Source organism: Sus scrofa, chromosome 14, assembly GCF_000003025.6.
Source record: "Sus scrofa isolate TJ Tabasco breed Duroc chromosome 14, Sscrofa11.1, whole genome shotgun sequence".
NCBI lineage: Eukaryota > Metazoa > Chordata > Mammalia > Artiodactyla > Suidae > Sus > Sus scrofa.
The window spans coordinates 58,837,859-58,860,576 of record NC_010456.5 but is presented as its reverse complement, the minus strand read 5'-3'; the positions used below and the strand labels follow the sequence as shown (position 1 = coordinate 58,860,576).

At 45.9% G+C, this 22,718-nt stretch overlaps 1 protein-coding gene across 4 annotated transcripts in view; it reads left to right on the top strand.

Moving 5' to 3' along the window:
* The window catches only part of DISC1 (disrupted in schizophrenia 1), a 357,514-nt gene that overhangs the window by 103,378 nt on the left and 231,418 nt on the right, over positions 1-22,718 (top strand). For all 4 annotated transcript variants that reach the window (XR_002338808.1, XM_021073577.1, XM_021073579.1 and 1 more), the window contains 2 exons: positions 3,903-4,050; positions 19,755-19,884. Coding sequence is in view for 3 of the 4 variants with exons in the window: in XM_021073577.1 (XP_020929236.1) it covers positions 3,903-4,050; positions 19,755-19,884 (278 nt within the window). In the remaining variant the exon portion in view is untranslated. The remainder of the gene's footprint in view (positions 1-3,902; positions 4,051-19,754; positions 19,885-22,718) is intronic.

Sequence of the window (22,718 nt, the reverse complement as noted above, 5' to 3'; positions counted from 1 at the left end):
TATACCACATCTTCCTAATCCAATCATCTGTTGATGGACGTTTGGGTTGTTTCCATGTCCTGTCTATTGTGAATAGTGCTGCAATGAACATGCGGGTGCATGTGTCTCTTTTAAGTAGAGTTTTGTCTGGATATATGCCCAAGAGTGGGATTGCAGGGTCATATGGAAGTTCTATGTATAGATTTCTAAGGTATCTCCAAACTGTTCTCCATAGTGGCTGTACCAGTTTACATTCCCACCAGCAGTGCAGGAGGGTTCCCTTTTCTCCACACCCCCTCCAGCACTTGTTCTTTGTGGACTTACTAATGATGGCCATCCTGACTGGTGTGAGGTGATATCTCATGGTAGTTTTGATTTGCATTTCTCTTATAATCAGTGATGTTGAGCATTTTTTCATGTGTTTGCTGGCCATCTGCATATCTTCCTTGGAGAAATGTCTATTCAGGTCTTTTGCCCATTTTTCCATTGGTTGATTGGCTTTTTTGCTGTTGAGTTGTGTAAGTTGCTTATATATTCTAGAGATTAAGCCCTTGTCAGTTGCATCATTTGAAACTATTTTCTCCCATTCTGTAAGTTATCTCTTTGTTTTCTTTTTGCTTTCCTTTGCTGTGCAAAAGCTTTTCAGTTTGATTAGGTCCCATTGGTTTATTTTTGCTCTAATTTCTATTGCTTTGGGAGACTGACCTGAGAAAATATTCATGATGTTGATGTCAGAGAGTGTTTTGCCTATATTCTCTTCTAGGAGTTTGATGGTGTCTTGTCTTATATTTAAGTCTTTCAGCCATTTTGAGTTTATTTTTGTGCATGGTGTGAGGGTGTGTTCTAGTTTCATTGCTTTGCATGCAGCTGTCCAGGTTTCCCAGCAATGCTTGCTGAATAGACTTTTTTTCCCCCATTTTATGTTCTTGCCTCCCTTGTCAAAGATTAATTGACCGTAGGTGTCAGGGTTTATTTCCAGGTTCTCTCTTCTGTTCCATTGGTCTGTCTGTCTGTTTTGATACCAGTACCACACTGTTTTGATGACTGTGGCTTTGTAGTATTTCTTGAAGTCTGGGAGAGTTATGCCTCCTGCTTGGTTTTTGTTTCTCAGGATTGCTTTGGCAATTCTGGGTCTTTTGTTGCTCCATATAAATTTTTGGATTGTTTGTTCTAGTTCTGTGAAAAATGTCTTGGGTAATTTGATAGGAATTGCACTGAATCTGTAGATTGCTTTGGGTAGTATGGCCATTTTTACAATATTGATTTTTCCAATCCAGGAACATGGAATATCTTTCCATTTCTTTACATCTTCTTTGATTTCTTTGATTAAGGTTTTATAGTTCTCGGCATATAGGTCCTTTACTTCTTTGGTCAGGTGTATTCCGAGGTATTTGGTTTTGTGAGGTGCAATTTTAAAAGGTATTGTATTTTTGTATTCCTTTCCTAATATTTCATTGCTGGTATACAGAAATGCAACTGACTTCTGAATGTTAATCTTATATCCTGCTACTTTGCTGAATTTATTAATCAGTTCAAGTAGTTTTTGGGTGGAGTCCTTAGGGTTTTCTATGTATAGTATCATGTCATCTGCATACAGTGACAGTTTTATTTCTTCTCTTCCTATGTGGATGCCTTTTATTTCTTTTGTTTGTCTGATTGCTGTGGCTAGGACTTCTAGTACTATGTTGAATAACAGTGGTGAGAGTGGGCATAAGGATGCCCAATCTCTTGTTCCAGATTTTAGTGGGAAGACTTTCGGCTTTTCTCCATTGAGTATTATATTTGCTGTGGCTTTGTCATAAGTGGCTTTTATTATGTTAAGGTATGTTCCCTCTATACCCACTTTGGTAAGAGTTTTGATCATGAATGGATGTTGGACTTTGTCAAATGCTTTTTCTGCATCTATTGAGATGATCATATGATTTTTGACTTATGAAAATATCTTAAAAGTGTGAAGCTTGGTGCTGGAGAAGAGGTTGGGTACCTTTGGACGTTATCCTAGAAGATCTGCCAGGCCAGACTCCACCCTGTGCTGTAAGGGTGGTGTCTGCTTATTTCCCACCTTTGAAGAAGGCGGCACAGACTGAGGGTCCTGGTGGTCCTGGTCACTTGGTCCTGAACAGCAAGTGGGAGGACCCTTGCTTGGCAGGTCCCCTTAGCAAGTTTCTGGCTGTCGGTCACGAGGGAGGTCTTGCAGCCAACATCCCCAGAGAGACAAAGTGGCTGCCCACAACACCCGGGCCTGCCTCTCTTGCACCCACATGTGTGTCACTGCACAGAGGGGTGCACTATGGTTAGTGCTGACCTCTGCTGGCATGTGACAGAAGCTTTGCTCAAAGAGTTTTCAAAATAACCAGCTTGTTGAAATAGTGTTTTCTTTCGTTTGAAACTGAGTCTTGGAAAATAGATAAGGAGGCCATAGAAGTGGAAAGGAGTTTTGTGATCTAGGGTAGAGTCCAAAACGTCCTCTCATCACGGCACATGTGGTGAGGATGTTTGTATGGCACACCAGACTAAGCAGTTGGCTCTCAAGGCCAGAGGTGGCTGCCTGGGCTCTCAAGGGCCCCAGAGTCTACCCCCTGCCCCAGGGTGAAGGGGATCAAGGTCCTTCCCACCTGTCAAGGACCCCCAAGAAGGATACTCTAATGGATGTATTTTTAAACCCAGTCCTCACATTTCTGCAAACATAGCTTTGTGGGAAACTTTCCAGTTCTTGAGGTGTTTGATTATGAAGACAAGTTCTCATTTGAGGGGATTCCAATTTCTACAGTTTATTTTTTTTTAAAGAAAAACTGTATTAAAGTGGTTCTGTATATACACCTTCTCTTAGGAGACTTAAGTTCATTAAAAAAAAAATGAGGAGTCCCTCTTTAAACAGAAGTGGATCTGTGGTCACCCGCAGCACCATGGAATTTGAACATTGCTTCTGTGACTTTAGTAACTGTGACTAAAATTCTTTTTTTTTTTTTGATTTTTTTTTAGGGCCACAGCTGCGGCATATGGAAGCTCCCAGGTTAGAGGTCGAATTTGAGCTGCAGCCACTGGCCTACACCACAGCCGCAGCCATGCGGGGATCTGAGCCACGTCTGCCACCTACACCACAGCTCATGGCAATGCCAGGTCCCCGACCCACTGAGTGAGGTCCAGGATCGAACCCGAATTCTCGTAGATATGATTAGGTTTTGTTTCCACTGAACCACAATGGGAACTCTGTGACTAAAATTCTTGATGGACAGTTTCTAAGGAAATAGTCTCAAAATCAACATTTGGGCACTGATGTTTCCCCCCCCACTGGTTATTCAGATTTCACCAGAATTAGCAAGTTTTCTCCCAAATGATCACCATAGTTTTTTTGTTTTTTGTTTCCTTTTCTAGGGCTGCACCCGTGGAATGTGGAGGTTCTCAGGCTAGGGGTCTAATCGGAGCTGTAGCCGCTGGCCTACGCCAGAGCCACAGCAACGCAGGATCCGAGCCACATGTTCGACCTATACCACAGCTCACGGCAATGCTGGATCCTTAACCCACTGAGCGAGGCCAGGAATCGAACCCGAAACCGCATGGTTCCTAGTCGGATTCGTTAACCACTGAGCCATGATGGGAACTCCAAACTATCACCATGGTTTTAAAAACACTTAGTATGAAGTGGCCTCCTGTGTGATGGTTCTAATTATGATTGTCAAATAAATACACAGACTGTAACCTCTGGTAGAAGAATGAAAGCTAAGGGGGCTGGCTTTCCAATAAAAAGACAGAAGATTCTTAAAAGCATGAGCCGAGTGATGAAAGGGCTGACCTAGAAACAGGTGACCTGTGGGTTATGTCATTGAGGTGACCATTGTCTGGGAGGGGAGCCCAGGGACACTGGTTTGTCTATTTTGAGTCTCATGGCTCTTTGTTCCTCTCTCATCGTTTTGGGTTTCCAGCTGAGACGATCCAGCAGCGATTAGAAGACCTGGAGAAAGAGGGGAACAGCCTGCACTTCATGCTCCCTTCGCGGCTGCCGGCCCTCAGTGGCCTCCTGGGCCACCTGGGGGCACAGGCCCAGGCGGCCCTGCACCGGGCAGCTCAGCAGTGAGTATGTCTCTTGCCAGCTCTCCCCCTCCCTCCTGGCTCCTGAGTGGCCAAAAGCTGGCTGGGGCTGAGCTTGGGAGACCCTGCTGCATTTTCCTGGGGGACACCCTTCCGCTGGCTGGGCAGGTGGGGGTTCCTTCCAAAAGGGGAACTGGTGTGGGTCATGGGCCCTGCAAACCACTCCCCCTGCTAAGTGGTAGGATGGCCCCTGGACAAGCACAGGCACAACTGGGTGTCCATCTCTCCCAGGAAGCCCATCTCTTGAGAAGTCCAGGGTGAATTTCCTCTTGTTCAGGGCAGCTGGGCTTTTGGTCATGACAGAAGGTCCACAGATGGTCCCCTCTGACTGAGGGTTCAAAACACACCCCACTCCCACCTCCACCTCCAGAGCCACTTCTGCCATTCCTGCCACCTGAGGGGCTCCTGGGATTGAGAATGGATGGAGAGAAGTTGGTATGTCTCATCTGGTGGCTTTCCATCCTGGCCGCCCATTTGAATCACCCGGAGAGTCTGTAGATGTCCAGCTTCCACCCCAGACCAGCTAAGTCTGGGGCTGTCTGGGGCTGGGTCCCAGGAGCTGGCCTGTTTGAAAAGTCTGTGGACATCTGCTCTCACCTGTCCGCCGCTTACCTCTGTCCTTGGGTAAAGGCTTGAGTGGGAACAGGTTGTGATGAATGTGATGAGCCTATCACGGTGCAGGTCTGCCTCTACTTAGGTATAAACAGCATTTATACTTTATTTCCAACCTGCAGTTGGCTCTGACCATCACAAGCCTGTCCGGCCTGTTCCTCATTTTACACTCAGTTTTATCTCGGCCGCTCCTTGTAGCCTGTCTTAACAGTGGGGCTGGTTATTTTCTCATGTGCTTGTTCCAGCTTTGTGGGAAGCACGTAGCAATGTCCAGTACCCAGAAGACGCTTTCTATTTTCATCGGACCTTGAGGTATCACCTCATTTCCTGTCCTCTTTTCACATGAACCTTTCTCAACTTAGCTTTTGATTTAATTCTTTCTCTCTTGATCTTTGGGTTATTTCTTGTCCTCCACCCCAGTCTTGGGCCATTTTTAACACTGGCCAATGTATTGTGTTTCTATTCATTTAACAAATATTTGCATAAGTGTTTCTAAGCGCTTTGAGGAGTTACTTAACATTTTCGTTTTCGTTGGGATAAAATATACATGGCATAACATTTACTGTTTCAATCATTTGTAAGTGTATGTGCAGGTCAGTGGCATTCAGTACATACATTCACACTGTGGTGTAACCATCACCACCATCTGTTTCCAGAACTTTTGCATCTTCCTAAACTGAAACTCTGTCCCCATTAAACACTGCCTCCCTACCCTCCTACACTCTTGGAATGTAAATTGGTGCAACCACTATGGAGACCAGTATGGAGGTTCCTTAAAAAACTAAAAATAGAGCTGCTGGAGTTCCCCTTGTGGTGTATTGGAAACGAATCTAACTAGTGTCCATGAGGATGCGGGTTCAATCCCTGGCCTCGCTTGGTAGGTTAAGGATCCAGTGTTGCCATGAGCTGTGGTGTAGGGCGCAGATGGGGCTTGGCTCCTGTGTTGCTGTGGTGTAGGCCAGCGGCTGTAGCTCTGATTCGACCCCTAGCCTGGGAACTTCCATGTGTCATAGGTGTGGCCCTAAACAAAAAAACAAACAAATGAGTTGCCATACGATCCAGCAATCCCACTCTTGGGCATGTATCTGGAGAAAACTCTAATTTGAAAAGATACATGCGCCCCCATGTTCACAGCAGCTCTGTTTACAATAGCCAATACATTGAAACAACCTAAATGTCTATTGACGGAGGAATGAATATAGAAGACATGGTACATATATACAATGGAATACTACTGGAGCCATAAAAAAGAATGAAACATTGCCATTTGCAGTAACATGGATGGATCTAGAGATTATCCTACTAAGTGAAGTCAGAAAGAGAAAGACAAATATTATATGATATTGCTTATATGTGGACTCTAAAAAAGTGATTCAAATGAACTTTGTATACAGAGCAGAAATCGTTCCAAAGACATAGAAAACAAACTTGTGGTTATAAAGGAAAGGGGTGGGGAGGGATAAATTGGGAGTTTGGGGTTAACATATACACATTGCTCTCTAGAAAATAGATAACGTATAAGGAACTATTATATAGCACAGAGAACTCTACTCAATATTGTGTAATATCCTAGAAGGGAAAAGAATCTGAAAGAAATACACACACACACACACACACACACACACAACTGAATCACTTTACTGTATACCTGAAACTAACACAACATTGTAAATAATTACACTTTAATTAAAACGTCCCCCCACAGTATATTATTAACCCTTACGAAACTAGTGTAAACTCTTGGCTTATCTTGGTCGCTATTAGTCTCTCTGCTTTCCTCACAGGAGTTCCCTGCATGCTGTGTTTCTAGTTCCCATTCACTTTTTGAGGCCACTGGGATCTGCTTTCTATTTCTATTGCTACCAAAGTCGGCAGTGATTTTCTAGTTGTTAAATTTAAAAGGCATCTTCAAAATTCCTATCCTGCTCTATGTCACTGTGCTGTCTAGAACTTTTTTTTTTTTTTTTTGGCTGTACCCATAACATATGAAAGTCCCAGAACCAGGGATTGAATCCGAGCTGCAGCTGTGGCAACACTGGATCCTTTAACCCACTGCGCAGGGGCAGGGATTGAACCTATACCTCTGAGCCACTGCAGTCGGATTCTTTGTTTTTTTTTTTTTTTTTTTTTGTCTTTTGTCTTTTTAGGGTCATACTCATGGCATATGGAGGTTCCCAAGCTAGAGGTCTACTAGGAGCTACAGCTGCCAGCCTACACCACAGCCATAGCAACGCAAGATCTGAGCCAGGTCTGTGACCTACACCACAGCTCACAGCAAGGCCGGATTCTTAACCCACTGAGTGAGGCCAGGGATCGAACCTGCAACCTCATGGTTCCTAGTCTGATTCCTTTCTGCTGCGCCATGATGGGAACTCCTTTTTTTTTCTTCCCACTGCAGTTGGGTTCTTAACTCACTGCGCCATGGCGGGAACTCCCTAGAACCTTTGATCAATCAGATTCATCCCTAACGCCCTCTCTCCTCTTAGCCTCTCGGGTGAGTCACTCTTTTCTGCTTGTGCTTCCTTCCCGGCTATTCCTCTCCATCTCATAAGAGCTCCTGTCTCCCTCCCTGACTCCTGGTACTGATGCTCTTGTCTTCGGTCCAAGCTCATCTTCTCTTCTCACCTTACATCCTCTCTCTGGGTGATCGCAGATACTTCCACGCTTCAGACCCCACTACATACTACTACTCAGCTTTCTATTGACCTTTACTAAACTACTCTCATTTTATCCTAAAAATTTACTATTGTTTTATCCTTGCCTTTACTAAGTTTACTCTCTTTTACAATTATCCAGTTATTAAATTTACTCTCTTTCTCCCCAACCAGCTCTTTCTTCTGTATCTCCAATCTCAGTAACTTACGCCACCATCTAACCAGACAGCCAAGTAAGAGCTTCTCCTTGGGTTCCTCCCCTCAGGTCTTACAGTCCGGTTTCATTGGCCACTGAAAGTCCTGTTGCTTTCACCATCTTTTACTGAATTCCCATGCATGTTGCTCCCCCTAACGTTAGTGCTTCGGTTCTGCTTTGGGGTTCTTGCAGTGGTCTCCTTGCTGGTATTCCCAATCCTGGTCTTATTCCCTCTCATTTAGGTGTCACGCGCAGTGGTCCTCATTGCTGTCGGGGTAAGATCTGTGCTATTTAGCATGCCTTTCAGAGCTTTTCCAATCCAGCTCTTGCCCAGCTTTCCAGCAGCCAGAATCTCACTCGCTGTCACCAGCCCTTGCAGTCCACACAGACTCAAGTATTAGAAGTTACCTAAATGCTCTGAATGTTTCTAAATTCGGTGATCTTGCCCAGGCCCGGCGACTGTCACCTAAGGGTTGCTCGTTCTTCATGACTCAGCTCAGCCACCGTCCTTGTGAAGCCTTGCCCATCAGCTCCACCATCTCTCCCTTGAATTACTGGAGCGCCTCGAATGACCTCACCCCGGCTTGGCTCTTAAATTAATCTGTTTCTGTGAATTTATCTACTATGACAGACTGTGACCACCTTGAGGACAAGACTGTCTTGTATTCACCTTTTTATTCCTAGAGACTAGAACTGTGGCTGACCTATGATAGTATCTGATAAATAGTCATTGGATGAATGTGATACATATGTGTTCATACATACACACACAGACACATAGACACATGTATACACACACACAAATACACATACACAGATACACACAGGTATACATGTATACACACATATACACACGTATACACACACATGTATATGCGTACACACATACATATGTACACGCACACACATGCATATATACACATACGTATACACATACAAATATACACACATACTTACATATACATATACATGTACATATATACACACGTGTACATATGTATACACAATATACATACACATATGCACACATATACACACATATAATATATATTCATATATATACACATAAACACATATAGGCTCACCAAGTTGTATGTGACTAGAAGAAGGAGAGAAAGACCCTTCCCTGAAACGTGTTTCAGTTGCCCTGGAGAAAACATCCCTTTAGCCTTTTCCTTGATACACCCAGCAAATAGGGGTTTCACAGTATCTTGAAAGGAGCCTGGACTGACTGTCAGAGAACCTGATTCAGGTCATCTCTTCCACTGACCAGCTCCTTGTGGCCTGATGTAGTTTCCTAACTTCTCTACATCCCCACATCAAAAGGGAGGGGGTCGAACTAGACCTCTGTTTCCAAACATCAGTTATTTAAGCATGATTTTGGCTCTTTTAAAAAATCTTTTTAGGGCCGCACCCACGGCATATGGAGCTTCCCAGGCTAGGGGTCTAATCGGAGCTGTAGCTGCCGGCCTACGCCACAGCTACAGCAACATCAGATCTGAGCCATGTCTGTGACCTACACCACAGCTCCCAGCAATGCTGGATCCTTAACCCACTGAGCAAGGCCAGGGATCAAACATGTGTCCTCATGGATAATAGTCAGATTCATTTCCACTAAGCCATGACGGATACTCCTGATTTTGACTTTTCTTTGGCCAAATCTACCTCTCCTATTATTAACACAATTAGAAAATAAATGTCAAAATCAGCTTCTTTCTTACACTTTTCTATTGTGTTTAACACAATACATAGTTATTAATAATTTGAAAAATTGTCTTTCACCGTGCCAGCTGCCCGTCCAGCCTATGATGTTTGTCATCAGTAGGATCATCTGGATGGACTTGCTGGTTTCCCCTGAACCAGGGGTTTTGGCTACAGTTCTCACCATGGCCACCGGGGGAACATGGTGTCAGGTGGGAGCTCACGCAGCCAGAGCCTGGACAGGAAGATTCTGAGTCCAGGGGAAGTTGGATGCTTTGCAATGATGTTACTTTCCCTGTGGGAATAAAATAATAGTTGTATCAACATGGCAAATTTTCTTTTCTTTCTTCCTTGCTTGCTTGCTTGCTTGCTTGCTTTTTAGGGCCTCACCAGCAGCATATGGAAGTTTCCAGGCTAGGGGTCGAATTGGAGCTGCAGCTGCTGGCCTACACCACAGCCATAGCAACGCCAGATCTAACTAAGCTGCATCTTTGACCTGCATCGAAGATCATGGCAAACTCAGGATCCTTAACCCACTGAGCGAGGCCAGGGATTGAATCTGTATCCTTGTGGATACTAGTCGGGTTCATTTCTGATGTACCACGACGGAAACTTCCAACATGGCAAATTTTCAATCCTAATTGATAACAAAGATAGGTGTCTCTCCACCTTGTTGGGATTGAGGATTTCCTAGAGAATCTAATGAAAGCTGGAGACTTCATGTAGCCCTTCTGAGCTCATTCATTCCCTCATTAGGGGGTGTTTGGATCTCAGCTTAAGAAGATTGGGTTTCGATAAGATCTGAGGAAATGTAAACACTCAAGTACAATCAGGTACTTCATTTTTTTTTTTTTGTCTTTTTGCTATTTCTTTGGGCCGCTTCCGCGGCATATGGAGGTTCCCAGGCTAGGGGTCGAATCGGAGCTGTAGCCACTGGCCTACGCCAGAGCCACAGCAACTCAGGATCCAAGCCGCGTCTGCAACCTACACCACAGCTCACGGCAATGCCGGATCCTTAACCCACTGAGCAAGGCCAGGGACTGAACCCGCAACCTCATGGTTCCTAGTCGGATTCGTTAACCACTGCACCACGACGGGAACTCCAGGTACTTCATTTTTAATTGTCACTGTCGCTGTGTTCTTAATAATCCCCATTTAAGTCACCTTTTAAAACAAGCACTGTTTAGTTCTCTGAGCGTGTCACCCTGAATCACACTGAATTGGTCCAGGTCCTTCCAGCATCTCAGGGAGTGTTAGCTGTCACCACAGGGGTTACGTGGGTTCCTCTAACAGCAGCTATCGGTACCCAAATGACTTGGTTTTGGCTCTGCACTGCCCTGTAAAATAACCCTTTCACTGAGGTGTCTCTACTCAGCAGGGGCACAAAAGCATGGTGATTTGACTCTTCTCCAGTTAGCTGTGCTCTCTTGAACACATCTTTCCCGTCTCTTTGTGACCTCTTGGGCAGGTAATACAAACGTCTGGGGCATTTCCCGTTACTGAGGCTCAGCCAGCCAGTCCTGTTGTAAACGGCAGTGACATATGCAGTTAAATCTCGCCCTGTCCAGTGTTTGCAGTCTTCTCCTTTTTGGCCAACGGGTTCTGATACACCCGTGAATTCATGCTGACATGTTTACTGCCTCGTGGGACTCATGTGTGGGGTTCTCAGCGGCCGCCGCAGGGTCGCCCTCATCCTGATGTGAACGTCATCTCCGCCCTGCCCTGGGGCAACCACAACTTTCCACATGTCATGTAGGCTCCTCCTGTGGGTCCCCTGCCCCCTTTGTTGGGAGGATCACTTTTGTTGTGTCCACTTGATTCACAGGAAGCCTGCATGTCTCTGCCCTCTGCACTCTGGGCATCCGCGTTGGCTGGGTCCAGACCCAGTCTGCCCCCCACCCTCTCCACCCCTGCTCAGTGGGCATCGGTACATCAGAGAGTTGGCGTGTGGGTGGATGTTGCAGGTGACACTTGATGCCCTGTGTCCCTGCCCCTTCCCTCTGATTTCTGCTCCAGCTGTGGATGTTTTCGTGTCCTCTAACCACTTTGTGACTGGGCGCTCGGCAGGCTTATCTGCCACCGGGTTTCCTCTGGAGCTTGTGAGGAAGGGGAGTGAGCAATGGCCTTGACAGCAGCCCTCAACCCCACTGGGAGCTGTTGGATTGATGCCCCAGCCTTCTGATGTCCAGGGTGACAGCTCCCAGGAGGCGTCCATACATTTTTTCCCAGAAGGTTCCTAGTCGGTTCCCGGCCCAGTTGCCCAGGTGGTGGTCTGCTCAGTGATAGGCTGTGTGTTGACTTTTCTTCCTTCTCACGTCCTCACTCTACTCTAGTTTTCTTGGGAACAGCTTCCAAAAACCAGCCCAAACTTGGCTCCTCATCCCAGACTTTGCTCCAAAGAGAACCAGGGGCCAGCGGAGGTTCATGTTGGAGAATCAGGCGTCAGGCATCCTGGCAGGGCACCCCCAGGCCATGGAAGGGTCTGGTGGGTTTGTTTTTCCTTCATTTGGTTTGAGAGGGAGAGCTTATTTCCTCTTTGCCCCCACATGGGGCTGGGGGATGGGAAAGTAGAGGGTCCCTCATCAACACACCATGTCCTACATGGCCAGCAGATGTGTGTGATTGGGGGGGGTGGTCGTTGGTAGGGGAGCTGCTTGTGTGACCATGGGTAGGCACCTCCCCCAATGATGGCGGTTTAGGGTGGAGGGCATTTAGGCCCATGTCCTTCAGTATTCACTTCTAATTCTGGAGCAACCAGATAATTCCACCTCACAGCAATGATCGGAAGAGAAGAGAGAGCCATCTCTTCTTGCTGTATCTTTCATCCAGTCAAAAGAGAGTTATTTTTTCCTTTCTCCTAAGACAGAGAGGTTTGGTCTACTGTGCACACGTGACGGACAGTTTTCTCATTAATATGTTGCATTTCTCTGACTAAACATCCTATGTGTTTTCCCACTGGACCGTCACCAGCATGTACATGAAAATGTGTCATAGTTACAACTTAAATTGTGCGAATGCACCACGGGTGTGTGCAGTATCCTTTATCAAAGACCTTTTCCCGATAGATAACTTAAAAAGCAAGTAAACAGCACACAACCAGGTTTAAAAACAAGGATATGCAATGGTTTTCCTCAACGGCTTATCAAGGCAGAGCTCTGGTTTGCCTGTCTAAATATTTCCTGCTCACATGCTTCCTTTCTGATGGGAGCAGAAGAGAGAATATTGTACAACTCATGTAGCTTCTGGGCTGAGTCATTTATGTGTTTGTTTTTTGGCTGTGCCTGCAGCATGTGGAAGTTCTTGGGCCAGGGACTGAACCCAAGCCGCAGCAGTGACCTGAGCCGCAGCAGTGACAAACGCCGAGTCCTTAACCACTAGGCCACCAGGGAACTCCAATTCCCCCTACTTTTGATCCCCCAATCAGATCTATAAGGGAGCACTGTAAAGTTACCTGCATTGTCCCCAGCAATTTTACAGTATTTGTGCCTCTGGTGTGGCCTCAGTCATTTATGACATTGTTGGCCGAGGAAGCTATTCTTAGATTTAAGCACGTTTCACTGGCCCAAGCCGCTTCCTTATCATCATCTTCCCAATGAGGCAGAGGTGGGAACACGTACGTCAGGTGATGTAAATTTGACAGACTGGTCACCCGTGGGGAGCAGCAGTTGGCAGAGGCATCTGGATGGTTCTACTCAAGTCTCGTTGCCAACAGTGGTTGTCTGAGCTCAGATTTTCCTCCCTGCGACAATGAGAGCATTGATTTTGCTCCCTTCCTCAGTTAAAATGCGGTTAAAAATTCCAGGCATTGCCATTGTGGCTCAGTGGGTTACAGACCCAACTAATCCAACTAATATTCATGAGGATGTGGATTCGATCCCTGACCTCACTTAGTGGGTGAAGGATCTAGTGTTGCCATGGCTGTGGTGTAGGCTGGCAGCGGCAGCTCTGATTTGACCCCTGGCCTGGGAACTTCCATAGGCTGAGGGTGCGGTCCTAAAATTAAAAAAAAAAAAAAAAAAATTCCAGCAGTGGCACAAAACAGCGGCTTTTTGGCGTCATGAAGGCAGTCACCCCTGTCTAGAAAGAAGGACTGTCTTACAACTGTCTAAACCACAGCACTGACTGTAGGCCCCCCTGGTGTGTATGTCCCAGCACGAGCTTGGGAGGGCTGGGCACCCCCCTTCCCTATTGGCCTCCTCTCTCCGGACATTCCTGAGGGTGGCCCTTTGAGGGAAGGGAGGGCCCTGGAGGGCCCCGGGCCCTGGCCACCTGGCTGGGGAGGAGGTGGCATGGGGGTTCATCATAGGTGTGCACTCATTAATCATGCGGCTCAGGAAACATTGACCCCCAGGCGGGATTCATTCTTTTCTTAACGTTACTGGACTCTGCTCTCAGGAAAGTGCTGTCTCTGGGATGCAGAAGCTCTCCTGTGCAATTTGGAACCATTGTTTTCAGTAGTAGAGGATCTTATTTTACAAATGGGTGTCATCCTCTTCTTCCTCTTCTTCTTTTTAGGGCTACACCCACGGCATATGGAAGTTCCCGGGCTAGGAGTCCAATCAGAGCTGCAGCTGCCGGCCTCTACGACAGCCACAGCAGTGCAGGATCTGAGCCGTGTCTGCGACCTACACCACAGCTCACAGCAACGCAGGATCCGTAACCCACTGAGCGGGGCCAGGTATCAAAACTTGAGTCCTCATAGATAATAGGTTCATTACCGCTGAGCCACAAGGGGAACTCCCGGGTGTCATCCTTCTTTAAGGGATTGGTGGAAAAGGCACGAGTAGAAAGACCAGGATTGTTCCAGCTCTGGGAAGATGGGGGCCTGCTTGGAACCCAGAGCTGGCTGTGGGGGTCTTAGACCCCCAAGTCCCCATGGGCACGAGGGCTGTGCTGACGTTCTGACCCCTGTGTTTTTAATTTTTGCCCCTGAGGGATATACTCATTTTCTTCCATCCTGATTAGTTTATAGCAGCAAGGCTAATTGGCCCTGACATTCGGGATTACACATGGAGCTTTATTAAAATAAAGGGAATAACAGTGTAGGAGGCAGAGGGAGCTAGGCTCTGAGGGCAGAGGGCTGAGATGGAAACCGGTCCCATCGCTGAGCTGCCGTGCGTCGTGGGACCATCATGCTATCCTCTCTGTGTGTGGCTTTCCAAAGTCTGAGCAACACAGAGAGGAGTTGTGGTTAATCACAGGGGCTTTTATTATGGATTAAGTAATGAATGTGATTAACGATAATGTGGAGAATTCCCAGTTCCCCACCTGTAGCGTCTCTGCAGCTCATTTTCAATTCTGTGTTGATTTCCTTCAAGAACTCCCCTCCCGACCCAGATGGCATCTATTGAGGAAATTCAGGAAACGCTTAATATTTGCATAAGCAGTGCAAATTGGGGAATAAATTAGTGCAAAGAAATGATCTAATGCCATGGAACATTGAATATAAACAACTTCTGGATTTTTCTAGGCCGCCGGCTCATTAAGTCATTCAACAAATATTTGCTGAGCCCTCCCCAGTGCCCAGCACTGGGGACCACAGCTTGGGATGGACTGAGGCTCTTGGTGCAGCGTGGGTGCCTAGGTGGATGGGCTGAGACTCTAGGGACCAGGGATGGGGGGCGGGGGTCCCATTCCCAGAATAGCTAGTGGTGGTTTCCTCTTCTGATACATGGAAAGATCCTCAGAAACATCCCATCTTTCACCTTGACCACCCTCTAAGGACAGGGGGGCTGCTGGCCTGAGCACAGCGTACGCTCTTCTGATGCAAACATCATGAAAGAAGGGAAGCAGCCCACCCCGGGTGAGGGTAGTGCTTGCACACAGTAGGCACTCGCTGGCCATTTGTTGAATAAATTTGACCTTATCAGCCATCTAGGAAAGGCAGCAGCAATGTCACCTTCATCCTCATTTTATTTATTTTTTATTTTTTTATTTTTCTTGTCTTTTCTAGGGCTGCACCTGTGGCATATGGAGGTTCCCAGGCTAGGGGACGAATTGGAGCTGTAGCCGCTGGCCTACACCAGAGCCACAGCAACGTGGGATCCGAGCTGCATCTGCAACCTACACCACAGCTCATAGCAATGCCGGATCCTTAACCCGCGGAGCAAGGGCAGGGATCGAACCCGCAACCCCATGGTTCCTAGTCGGATTCTTTAACCACTGTGCCATGACAGGAACTCCATCCTCATTTTAAAGACGAGGGACACGAGGTTCAGAGAGGTTTGGAAAAGGCGGAGTTTAGGCTCAAACCGTGGTTATCTGCCTCCCTGGCCTATTATTCTTAGCTGCCCCTGATGAATAACAAGGGGTCTTGGTTAGTGGGCGTGGGGGTGAGATGGTGGCATGTGGCTGGGAGCCAGGAGGAAACGGAAGCTTAAATTATGCTGAAAGCCGAACCAGTGAATGGTGTCTGGCGAAGGGCTGGACAGGGGAAGCACGCACCCACAGCATATGGAAGTTCCTGGGCCAGGGATCAAACCTGAGCTGCAGTTGTACCCACACCACAGCTGTGGCAACGCTGGATCCTTTAGCTCACTGCTTGGGGCCAGGGATTGAACCTGAGCCACTGCAGAGACAGTGCTGGATCCCCAAACACTGAGTCACAGCAGGAACTCTTTCTTTTTTAAATTAATTATTCAAGCTTTAATTTCAAAATTTTGAAATTAAAAAAATCTAATCCCAAGTAGTGGTTAACAAAGACAGTCTGAGTTACAGAACATTTTTAAGAAGGAAAATTGCTTTTTTCTACTGAGACTTCTAAGTATATGTCTTTCTTTTATGCTGGGCCATCTCCTACTGCTGGGGAAAGCAATACCCAAATGCACATGTTTTTGATGGAATGGTCTCTTCCAAGTGCCAATAATAAGAAAAGATAGTAACTTTAAGGATAATTGAATAGATATTTATGACATTTAGATACACAGTTACTACAATTGCCAAGAGCAAGGATTTATTATTTGTGATCTAGTGATTCAGAGACTTTGGGGAAATAGACATCTGTAGACATTTCTAAATATGTGTAAATATCAACAACTCTCAAATCTTACTCTTCAACCCAAGGACTGGTTTTTCTTTTTCTGAATGAATGAATGAATACAACAGCTGGGAGTGGACAGAGATGGACCAAGTACCACGCACACTTAGCGCCTCAATTTTCTGAGAAATGAGGTTGTGAGATCTCAGGTGAATGTACAAACGAGAACATACCGTTTCAAGCTTCTACATGGGGAGCCTGTGAAATCACACGTACGTGGCAGCCAGGTTCAAGGTGTGGAATGAGATCTCAGTAAGGAGGCGGTGGGTAGTTGAGGCTGCAGACCGTCAGAGCTGTGGGACCCACTTCTTTGCTGGGAAGATCCCCTTGATCATTCATGTATGGATGGGATTGATTTCTGGCACAGTCCTGTGTGTTCTGTCTGAGGCCTATAATGGAACGTTTGTTGGAATGTTGATGTAAATAGCCCAGCTGCTGAGTGCATGCAGGGGAAGACATTTGTATTATAGTTCTAAAAAATAATACATGCTTATTACAGAAAACTTAGAAAGTAAAAGACTGGCCAAAACAAGTAATTCCGCCACCCACAATATCATAATATCATGACATTTTGGCAGCTATTTCCCAAGACTTTATTTTATATACGTGCTATTTTTTTAAAATAATAGTTGGCTCATGTTATACATACTACCAAATACCTGCTTTAGAAAAGAGCCATATATCATGAACATTTGGCTTGCAGTTAGCTCTTCTTTGGTGACCTAATTTTAGTGGCTGCATAGCCCTCCTCAGGGTGGCAGTGCCATGCTTTAGTGCTCTGCTCTGAATTTGGGTCCGCAATTACAATGTTTTCAGTTACTAAGAAAAAACATGGTATTTTTTGTAGCTATTCTTTGTGTACATCTGTGATTATTTATATACAATTAATTCTTAGACCTGGGACTATAGGATCAAGAGGTATATTGTATCGTAAGTCTAATTCTCACTCCCTATGCTCACCAAAAAACTATGGTTTCTGACAACTTTTGCCAGGCTGCGAAGTGAAAAGTGATATTTTATATTGTTGGAATTTGAATTTAAAGGCTTTTTTTTTTTTTTTGAGGGCTGCACTTGCAGCATGTGGAATTTCCAGGCTAGGGATCAAACTGGAGCTGCACCTGCTGGCCTACACTACAGCCATAGCAACGCGGGATCCAAGCCATGTCTGCGACCTGCGCCACAGCTCATGGCAATGCTGGATCCTTAACCCACTGAGCGAGACCAGAGACTGAACCTGCATCCTCATGGATACTAGTCAAGTTTGTAACCCGCTGAGCCGCTTCGGGAACTCCCTCGAACCATTTTTAATGATAAGTGTTTTCCTTAAAACTTTGTAATTCCTTTTTTTAAAAATTCTGAGAGATGTGCTCATCTTTTTCTTCTGGATTTGCTAGAGCTCTGGACATTAGCAGTGTTTCCTTTTTCTGACACATGTGTCGATATTTTCCCCAGCTTGTTTGTTGGCCTTTTAATTGTAGTTGTTGGTGTTTTCTTTTCTTTTTTTTTTTTTTTTGCATTACTCAATTAATTTATTACATTTATAGTAGTACAATGATATAGTATTTCCATCCCCAACCCCTGGCATCCCTCCACCCCCAACCTCTCTCCTTTGGAAACCATAAGTTTTTCAAAGTCTGTGAGTCAGTATCTGTTCTGTAAAGAAGGTCATTGTGTCCTTTTTTCAGATTCCACATGTAAGTGATAGCATTTGATGTTGGTGTCTCACTGTCTGACTGACTTCACTTAGCATGATAATTTCTAGGTCCATTCATGTTGCTAAAAATGCTGGTATTTTGTTCCTTTTAATGGCTGAGTAATATCCCACTGTGTATATGTACCACATCTTCTTGATCCACTCCTCTGTCGATGGACATTGGGTTGTTTCCATGTCTTGGCTATTGCAAATAGTACTGCAATGAACATTGGAGTACATGTGTCTTTTTGAGCCATGGTATTCTCTGGATAGATTCCCAGGAGTGGGATTGCTGGTCAAATGATAGTTCTATTTTTAGTTTTCTGAGGAGTCTCCATACTGTTTTTCACAGGTTGCACCAATTTACATTCCCACCTCGTTGGTGTTTTCTTAGACATAGTTTCCTTGAATTGTTGACATGGTTTTGCTTATGGTAAATTTTCTCCCATCCAACTGCATTGCATTAGAAATAAACTTTGAGGCTGGACTTTTCATCCTTTGATGAGATGTACCTGCAAGGCTCCCATAGCAGTAACATACCAGCATAAGGTGGCGGCTGGACCAGTCTTCACCATCGTTGTTTCAGCCAAATACGCCAACTCCTGTGAGCACAAGAGAAAGAGTCAAACAAATTTTAAGTGGCTTTTGAGTCTTTTAGCAAACCTTTCCTGAGAAGCTCTGACCCAAATGTCTGCAGATCAGTCATCTCTCTTTTTCCTCCTTCCTTCCTTCCTTCCTTCCTTCCTTCCTTCCTTCCTTTCTTTCTTTCTTTCTTTCTTTCTTTCTTTCTTTCTTTCTTTCTTTCTTTCTTTCTTTCTTTCTTTCTTTTTTTCTTTCTTTCTTTCTTTCTTTCTTTCCTTCTTTCTTTCTTTCTTTCCTTCTTTCTTTCTTTCTTTCTTTCTTTTTCTTTCTCTCTCTCTCTTTCTTTCAGGTATTCCCTGCCTGGCCCTGTCCTCCTGGTATGTTCTAAATTTCCAGGCCTGACCTACCCTTCCCAGGTCAAGCATGACCCACTCTAGGAAGTTCTCCTTGGGTGTCTTTTTTTTTTTTCTTTTTCCTGTCATCCCTCTTTGTAATGTCTGCAGTCAAGATCAGCGCTGGAATTTGGCTCTGTCTGCTCTCTCTGGATGGTCCAGGCAGAGCTGTCTGGTGAAATATAATGCAAACCACATATGTGATTTTTAAATGATCTGGTAGCCATATTTTTAAAAAGTCAGAAGAAAAACAAGTGAAATTAATTTTTAAAATGTCTTTTCTCTTGTCTTTTTGGGGTGCGGTATATGGAAGTTGAATAGGGGGTTGAATCAGAGTTGTAGCTGCTGGGCTGCACCACAGCCACAGCAACGCCAGATCTGAGCTGAGCCTGGGACCTGTGCCTTACCTTGTGGTAATGCTGGATCCATAACCCACTGAGTGAGGCCAGGGATGGAACCTGCGTCCTCATGGATACTAGTTGGGTTTGCTACCACTGATGGAGTATTTTGCATTTTGTTTTCACACTAAGACTTTAAAATCTGGTGTGTATTTTATGCTTTCAACACAGATAGCCACAGGCATTGCTGCGGTATGGACAGTGCTGCATCCAATCAAGCATGCTGGCTACTTGAGAAAGCCAAAGTCCCGACAGATTATCATTAAAGCAAAAACTTTCATTAGGGACCTCATCCCCGTGACCCTCTTAAGGATGAGAACAGCCGGGGGCCACTCTGTGGACCTTCTTTCCATGAACACGCTTGCTGGTCTGTGGATTTCAGCTCGTCCATATCTGTACCAAGATGTCTATTTTATTTTCAGAGCTGGCAGTGAAGACACCCAAGCCTGGCTCAGAATGGAGCTGAAGACGTTGGCACCCACAGTACAGGACACCCTGCATGTGTCCATCACCAGGCGAGACTGGCTTCTTCAAGAGAAGCAGCAGCTGCAGGTAAGCAGGTGAAGAATCTGCAAGAAATGGGACAGTGTTTTTCTTATGCCTTTGAGCCACATGCAGCCAAGTGGCTCTTTGCCTTGCTGGAGTGCTGCAGTTAGAGCTTTGGGGTTCACTCAGGGAGCATCGGGTGGGGCGGTCGGAGACTGGAGGGCTTGCTGGAGTCTCACTGCAGACGAGGGGCTGAGAGCTTGGCAGCGTTTGTGCCTGTTCATGGCATTCCTCATTGCCTTCGGCTTTGCTTGTCTGCCAGGCCAATTTGTCACCTCTTATCATTCTGACCTTTAGAAGGTTCTTTGGGAAGGCGGAAAAGAAATCTGAGCTGTGGAAATCTTTTATGGAGATGGCTCTCAGTTCGCACCCTGGGTGGTAGTTGTTGGGAGGCAGAGTAAGGTGTGGACTGGGCAGGGAGGGCATGAATGGGACTGACCGGGGCATGGGGGGTGGGGGGTGGCTCCAGGCTTGCCCAGAGCAGGGGGTGGCCCAGAATTGTCCAGGGGCTAGAAATCTCGGTGCTGCCCTGAGTTACAGCCAGGAGGCCATCAGGAGTCTGGAAGTCTCCAGGTCCCCCCCACCCGCCAACCCAGGCAGGTGATCTTGAACCTCTCTCCACACCTGCTTGAGCCCAGAGGCCTTGAGGCAGGAATGGGAGCAGTGAGGAAACACTGACTTCTGGAAAGAATGTAGGTCTTGAACACTAGAGTTCAGAACCCAGTTTAAGCTCTCAAGAGCTCAATGAACTTGGCTAAGTTAATGGGACTTAGACAAGTTACTGGAAGCCCTCATCCCCACCCCACTGCGCAGAGAATTCTTTTTATTTTTTATTTTTGGCTGTGTCCGTGGCATGCAGAAGTTCCCAGGCCAGGAATCAAACTTGAACCACTGTAGTAACCAGAGCCACATTTGTGACAGTGCCAGGTCCTTAACCCGCTGAGCCGCCAGGGAACTCCCAGAGAGTTCTTATTATCTGAGTTTGCCCATCCAAGTCCCTATGGTAGCAAGCTGGCAAAGGGAAGCAAATATCGTCATGATTTGAAAACACTTTCCAATAGACTGCCACTTCCATGTGCACGGAGCATCATCGCAACGTTTGGAGAGCTGAAAACGTGAAATCTGGTGTTTGGTTTCCAACAGTATTCACCAGTTGAAGCTCTACCCAATTCCCGATGACCTTAGAGAGTACAGAATATAACCGAGGCCAGGGTGTGGAATGTTTAAGGGTGCATTCTTGGCAGGACTCTGGGGGAAGGTGGGTTTATTCATTTATTCATCAGGTATTTACCGAGTTCCTACTATGTGCCAGGTCCTGCTTGCCAGGCTCAGGATTCCTGTGGAATTTACCTTCTGGTGGGGGGCAGGGATGGGGAGATAGACAAGAAATGGCAAATGTCATAAATACCTAAATTATGTACCTAGCAGGGTGTATGGTGGTAGGAGGTACAATGCATGGACCAGACGCAATGTGGGGGTACCAGGTTCTACTTACTGAGAAATGAGATTGAAGCAAATACCTGGAGTTCCCTGGTGGCTTAGCAGGTTAAGGATCTGGCATTGTCACTGCAGAGGCTTGGCTCACTGCTGTGGTGCAGGTTCCATCCCTGACCTGGGAACTTCTGATGCTTCTGGTACAGCCAAAAAAAAAAGAAGAAGCAAATGCTTAATGGAAGAGGGGGAGGGGCCTTGCAGAAATCTCCAGAAAGTGCGTTTCCAGTGGTGGGGATAGCCACTAGAAGATGGCAGTGGGAGGGTGCCTGTATGTTCTAAAGGCAGCTAGGTCAGGGTTAGGGAGGACAGCAGAAGAGAAAGTTGGCCGTAAAGGGACCTTGCAGGCCTTTGTGAGATTTTGGGCTTTTCTGTGATTGTAGTGGGAGTGGCGGGAGGGTTTTAAGCAGTGAAATGATGTCATTTGACCACATTTTAAAGAGTCACTCTGGGAGTTCCTGTCGTGGCTCTGTGGAAATGAATCTGACTAGCATCTATGAGGACGCAGGTTTGATCCCTGGCCTCCCTCAGTGGGTTAAGGATCTAGCATTGCTGTGAGCTGTGGTGTAGGTCACAGACGTGGCTCGGATCCCTCATTGCTGTGGCTGTGGTGTAGGCTGGTGGCTGTAACTCTAGTTTGACCCCAGCCCTGGAATTTCCATATGTCAAAGGTATGGCCGTAAAAAGAAAGAAAGAAAAAAAAGATTAAAAGTAGAATTACCATGTGATTCAACTGTTTCATTTCTGGGTATATTCCCCCAAAGTATTGAAAGCAGAGACTCAAAGACATGTTCATAGCAGAATTATTCACAACACTTAAAGGGAGGAAGCATCCCAAGTGTCCTTCAACAGATGAATGGAAAAACAACTTGAGGTACATACATGTAATGGAATACATTATTCAGCCTTTAAAGGAAAAAACATTCTGACACAGGCTGCAGCATGGATGAAATGTAAGGACATTGTGCTAACTGAAATAAGCCAGTCACAAAAAAGACAAACATTTTGTGATTCCCCTCAGAGGAGGTCCCCAGAGGAGTCAGATTCATAGAGACAGAGAGTATGAAGGTTGTCAGAGCTGGGGACCGGGGGAGGGGGGGATCAGTGTTTAATGGGGACAGAGTTTCTGTTTTGCTGGACTGGGGGCTGGGGATCAGTGTTTAACAGGGACAGAGTTTCAGTTTTGCAGAATGAAAAGAACTCTGAGGATGGATGCTGATGTTGGTTGCACAACAACGTGAATGTACTTAATGCCACTGAACCGTACACTTAAAGATGGTTAAGCTGGTTGATTTTATGTGACGTGTATTTTGCCATAGTTAATGAAAGGGAAAACCAGCAGAAAACAA